Raw genomic sequence first — 5,780 nt, 5'->3', positions numbered from 1 at the left:
GTGCATGGGCATGCATACATATATTTCTGTCTCTTCATGTTCTCTGCTTCGACATATATGCTATGTCATCATTTGCCGTAAATATAATACATATATTTATTTCTCTTCATATTCTCGGCTAGAATATGTGGGAGAATTGTAAAAAATGTTAAAATTGTCAGGCGAATTCGGACCTACAATGTTAACAGATGCGGCGAATTCCTTACTTTGAATCTAACATATGTTCGACATCGAACCTTCACCTTCTCTATACTTTACATTCTCTGGCCGGGCGTGGTGGCGGGGCACTGAAATACAGGAGTGGGGCGTGCACGTCTGTAAAATAGGTAGCCGCGCGGCTCAGTCGCGCGGTCGGCTCCTTACGCAGCGGACGCTACCGATATTGAACATTTAAATTTTTCCATAGAACACATTTCAGATAGAGCACATTTTCTTTCTATCGATTAGGAGTTATTTTCAAAACAGCGCATAAGTGTCACCCTCTTTTTAAAGCACCTATTTAAATATTGTATGCATTTTTTATGAAAACTTCTATTCAATAAACTGTTCATATTAAAATGAAATTAATTCTTATTTATTTTACTTGAAAACCAAAACTTTCAAACAATTATGCCTAAAAAAAGGTCTCAATTATCTCAACATAGCTCCCAAGTGAGATTAACAAAGATTCGACGTATTGGAGAATCATCTTCAGAATATTCTGATCGACTCGAAAGTCAAAGAGAGTATTCATCACAATCACGGGCCAGAGAATATAGCGCCAAACGCTCGCAGCGACTTGCTGAGAATAGAGAGCGAACCTCGCAAGCTCGCGCAAGGGAAAGTAGCGCCGATCGTTCGATTTGTCTTGCAAATCAAAATGTCAGATCGTCAGAGGTTCGCGAAAGACAGTCGAGCGCAGAACGCGCGCAACGCCTTGACAAAAATCCAACAAGAATTTCGCAAACACGGGAAAGAGAGTGCAGTGTCGAACGCTCACTTCGCCTTGCAGAACAAAATGAAACATCTTCTCAGATTTACGAACGAGAGTCGAACTCCGAACGTTCACGACGCCTTGCTGGAAACAAAGATAGAGACTCGCGGGCACGTGCCAGAGTATCTAGCACCGAACGTTCGCAGCGGCTTGCTGGACTGAGAGCCAGAAACTCACAGGCACGTTTGAGCGATGGATAAGATATGTCCTAAATGTTCCGCGAAAAAATGGAGAAAAGAAGCAATTGGTATGTGTTGCGCGGCTAGAAAAGTAATACTTCCCACTATCGTAGAGCCTCCAGAACCAATCAAAAGGCTTCTGACGAACAATAGTACACTATCCGCGCATTTTTTAAAAAACGCACGTCGTTACAATAATCTGTTTCAGATGACATCGTTCGGGGCGAAAGAAATTAGGAAGGGGAATTTCATGCCCACCTTTAAGGTAGAGGGACAGGTTTATCACCTCATAGGCAGCCTCCTGCCGCCATCCGGACAAAGCCCACAATTTCTGCAGATATATATATACCTTAGTAAAGAAATTATATGTAACTTTTTTTTCTGTAACTGTACACTTGTTTTTATAGTAGATTGTTCTTGTAATAGACAGTTATTATTTACTGTTAATCGATTGCTTCTTCTTATTTCATTCGTAGTACACGTTTTTTACTACGTCTTTCGAAAATAGTAGAAAATATTTATATGTGCACGGGAGCATTGGCCAGTTGTTCTTTTTTATAGACGCGTTTGGAATTAAGTTAATATTATAGATTTTTTTAATCAAAAAGTAAGTAAATAATTTAAAATTTTAAATAATTAAAATAAGATTATAATAAGTAATTTCGGATTTGTAGTCAAATATGCCGCGGGAAAGAAGCCTTTCAGAGTTTGAGCAGGGATGAGCACTAGTTTTGCGTGAAAGTGGTATGGAAATAAAAAAATTTTTGCACAGTACTAAACCGCCATAGAAATACAATTAGTATTTTCTTAAAAAACCCTTCAAAGTATGGCACTAATCAGTGGTAGAAAAACCAAAAGATGCTCGATGCAAACATCAAATTCAACGCCTTGCACTCGTTGATGAAATGAGTTGTTCACAAATAAAGCATAGCATAAAACACCTTTCCATGGTACCACAACCAGACCTTTTGCCTAGACATACGAGGGCTGTCCGATAAATAACCGACCTAACCATGATGCACGCGACTTTTTCAATTTTTATTTTTTTTTCTACATAGTCTCCTTGTACCTCCACACACTTCTCCCAGCGATGCTCCCATCTCTGCAACCCTTCCAAATAGTAGTTGGCGTCTTTGTCTGCAAAATACGAGTTCACGAAAGAGATTGCCTCCTCATTTGACGAAAATCTCTGGCCGTCGAGCGCAATTTTAAGTTGAGGAAACAAAAAAAAGTCGCTTGGTGCTAGATCCGGTGAATAAGGTGGATGGTCAAGCAGTTCGAACCGCAATTCGTGGATTTTCGCCATGGCGACTGTTGAGGTGTGAGATGGTGCGTTGTCTTGGTGGAACAAGACTTTCTTTTTTTGCAAATGTGGCCGATTTTTCGAAATTTCTTCCTTTAGCTTGTCCAATAATGATGCGTAGTATGCTCCTGTTATAGTTTTTCCTTTTTAAAGATAGTCGATAAAAATAATTCCATGGCTGTCCCAAAAAACACTCGCCATCACTTTCCCAGCCGAATACACAGCCTTAAGTTTTTTTGGGGCTGGTTCCCCCTTTTCAATCCACTGTTTAGATTGGATTTTTGTTTCGGGCGTATAATGATGAATCCAAGTTTCGTCTACAGTTATCAATCGGCGCCAAAACTCGGTCTTATTGCCTCTAAACTGAGCCAACAGAGCGCTGGAAATGTTCATGCGCGCACGTTTGTGGTCTAGCGTAAGCAAACGCGGCACCCAACGCGCGGACAGCTTTCTCATGCCCAAATCTTGGTTTAATATGTGACAAACAGTTTCTTTTGACATCTTCATAATCTCAGCTAAATCTCCTAACTTTAATCCGGCGGTCGTCTAGTACCAATTGATGAACTTTAGCGATGTTATCGTTAGTGGTTAGTGGACGCCCAGGACGTTCATCATCTTCCAAGCTCCTGCGACCACGTTTAAATTCAGTTGCCCAAAATTTTACGGTGGTAAACGATGGTGCAGAGTCACCATACACAGAGTCCAACTCATCTTTGATTTGTGAAGGCGTATTGCCTTTCAAAAATAAAAATTTAATTACAGCTCGATATTCAATTTTTTCCATTTTGGGGAAATCACCGAAATAGACTCACAAAAACGACTGTCCACAGATAATTGCGCAAGATAAATTTCTGAAATTTTGGCGAGTAGCTATTATAATATGCACAATTTGAAGTAAAAACTTTTTTTCAGATGTGCCGCTAGCTTCACGTTGAGGTCAGTTATTTATCGGACAGCCCTCGTATAAATGCACGTTTAGCATTTGCAGATAAATACCAATTTTTGGATGAAGAATGGAGAAGCGTTGTGTTCAGCGATAAAAAAACAGTTTAATCTCGATGGACCTGATGGTTTTAATAAATTTTGGCATCATACACAAAACCCTCGGCGTACGTGTCTCCGTCGAGTACACGGCGGAGGTTCTATAAAGGTGTGGGCAGCTTTTTGTTATGAAGGAAAAACTTCAATATGCTACATATCAACAAAAATAAATGCACAAATGTATTTAGACTTGCCTGATAGTGAATTGATAGAATTTGCAGGCCAATTTTACGAGAACAATTGAACTTTCCAGCAAGACAATGCCCCGATCCACAATGCAACCCTTACTAAAAGATTTTTCGAGTCAAAAAACATTCCGCTTTTGGAGTGGCCAGTGAAAAGTCCAGATTTAAACCCTATCGAGGATCTGTGGACACCAGTTTACTACTCCAAAACAGCCAAAAATGGTAATACAGAGAGAATGGGCTTCAATAGGCATGTCAAGGCTAAAATTTTTGAATCGATGCCGTCTCGACTTAACCAAGTCAAAATGAATAAAGGAAGGCATATTAATTACTGAAAACCCAAATTATCAAACCATTTGAAGAAAACAACTTATTTTTTAACATGCACATATAAATAACGGGTGATTTTTTTGAGGTTAGGATTTTCATGCATTAGTATTTGACAGATCACGTGGGATTTCAGACATGGTGTCAAAGAGAAAGATGCTCAGTATGCTTTGACATTTCATCATGAATAGACTTACTAACGAGCAACGCTTGCAAATCATTGAATTTTATTACCAAAATCAGTGTTCGGTTCGAAATGTGAAAATCCGCTTTTTTATCGACAAATTTTATTCAGCGATGAGGCTCATTTCTGGTTGAATGGCTACGTAAATAAGTAAAATTGCCGCATTTGGGGTGAAAAGCAACCAGAAGCCGTTCAAGAACTGCCCATGCATTCCGAAAAATGCACTGTTTGGTGTGGTTTGTACGCTGGTGGAATCATTGGACCGTATTTTTTCAAAGATGCTGTTGGACGCAACGTTACGGTGAATGGCGATCGCTATCGTTCGATGCTAACAAACTTTTTGTTGCCAAAAATGGAAGAACTGAACTTGGTTGACATGTGGTTTCAACAAGATGGCGCTACATGCCACACAGCTCGCGATTCTATGGCCATTTTGAGGGAAAACTTCGGACAACAATTCATCTCAAGAAATGGACCCGTAAGTTGGCCACCAAGATCATGCGATTTAACGCCTTTAGACTATTTTTTGTGGGGCTACGTCAAGTCTAAAGTCTACAGAAATAAGCCAGCAACTATTCCAGCTTTGGAAGACAACATTTCCGAAGAAATTCGGGCTATTCCGGCCGAAATGCTCGAAAAAGTTGCCCAAAATTGGACTTTCCGAATGGACCACCTAAGACGCAGCCGCGGTCAACATTTAAATGAAATTATCTTCAAAAAGTAAATGTCATGAACCAATCTAACGTTTCAAATAAAGAACCGATGAGATTTTGCAAATTTTATGCGTTTTTTTTTTTAAAAAAGTTATCAAGCTCTTAAAAAATCACCCTTTATTTTCTATGCAGCATATGTTAAGTTTTTAAGTTTGTTTGCATGTGCACTAGGAATTTTAATTAATTTTTGTTATATGATATTACTATAAAAATAAATATATAAACAAAAATCAAAACTTTGATAGCTCGCTTTACTTCCAAATTTAACGGCTTTGAAGTCGTGCACATATAATGAAAATTCTCAAGCGTTTTTGAGAAGCGAAAATTTACACAGGGAATACGCGAATAAAATAGAAAAGCCTAATTGCCTGTCGAGAATTAATTGCGATAAAAAATGAAAACGCGTGCGTACGGTTCGATGGTTTAATTATAATAGCAGTTCTTTATTTCTTAATCTAATTGCTAAGCCTAAAACTAAAACTAACGGCTTAAACTAGTGGTAACATAAATATGTATTAATAAGGGGTAAGTACAATCATCTTCAACTTTTCGTTCAATATTGTAACAGATTATGGTAAGTAGTAGAGTAGTACTAAGTATTTTATAATAGATTTTCTTAATTTAATTTTTAACAATTCAATAGTTTATAATTTTTATAATTCAATATTTTACAATTCATTTATTATTTTATTTTTGGTATAAATTTGTAGATAAGTCGCTTGACGCAACACCGGCCAACTTGACAGGATCAATTTCCTTCAACCTCCATTGGAAGCAAGGCCAGCTTGTGGATGGCACGTTGTCCTCGTGGACGAGGACGAGATCGCCTGGCTGCAGGTTGCGTTTGAAGTGCAGCCATTTGTTGCGTTCCTGAA

The 5,780-nt window shown here is 38.6% G+C and overlaps 1 protein-coding gene across 1 annotated transcript; it reads left to right on the top strand.

Moving 5' to 3' along the window:
* The first annotated feature begins 609 nt into the window (after window positions 1-609).
* Window positions 610-1,173, top strand: LOC125779659 (uncharacterized). The gene has a single exon (XM_049460937.1). It carries the CDS (start codon window positions 610-612, stop codon window positions 1,171-1,173), a length of 564 nt encoding a protein of 187 aa, XP_049316894.1.
* The last annotated feature ends 4,607 nt before the right edge of the window (window positions 1,174-5,780 follow it).

The sequence above is a fragment of the Bactrocera dorsalis genome, chromosome 6 (assembly GCF_023373825.1).
Source record: "Bactrocera dorsalis isolate Fly_Bdor chromosome 6, ASM2337382v1, whole genome shotgun sequence".
Classification (NCBI taxonomy): Eukaryota; Metazoa; Arthropoda; class Insecta; order Diptera; family Tephritidae; genus Bactrocera; species Bactrocera dorsalis.
Note: the sequence above shows the minus strand (reverse complement) of the source record. Positions and strands in the feature narration are given on the sequence as shown.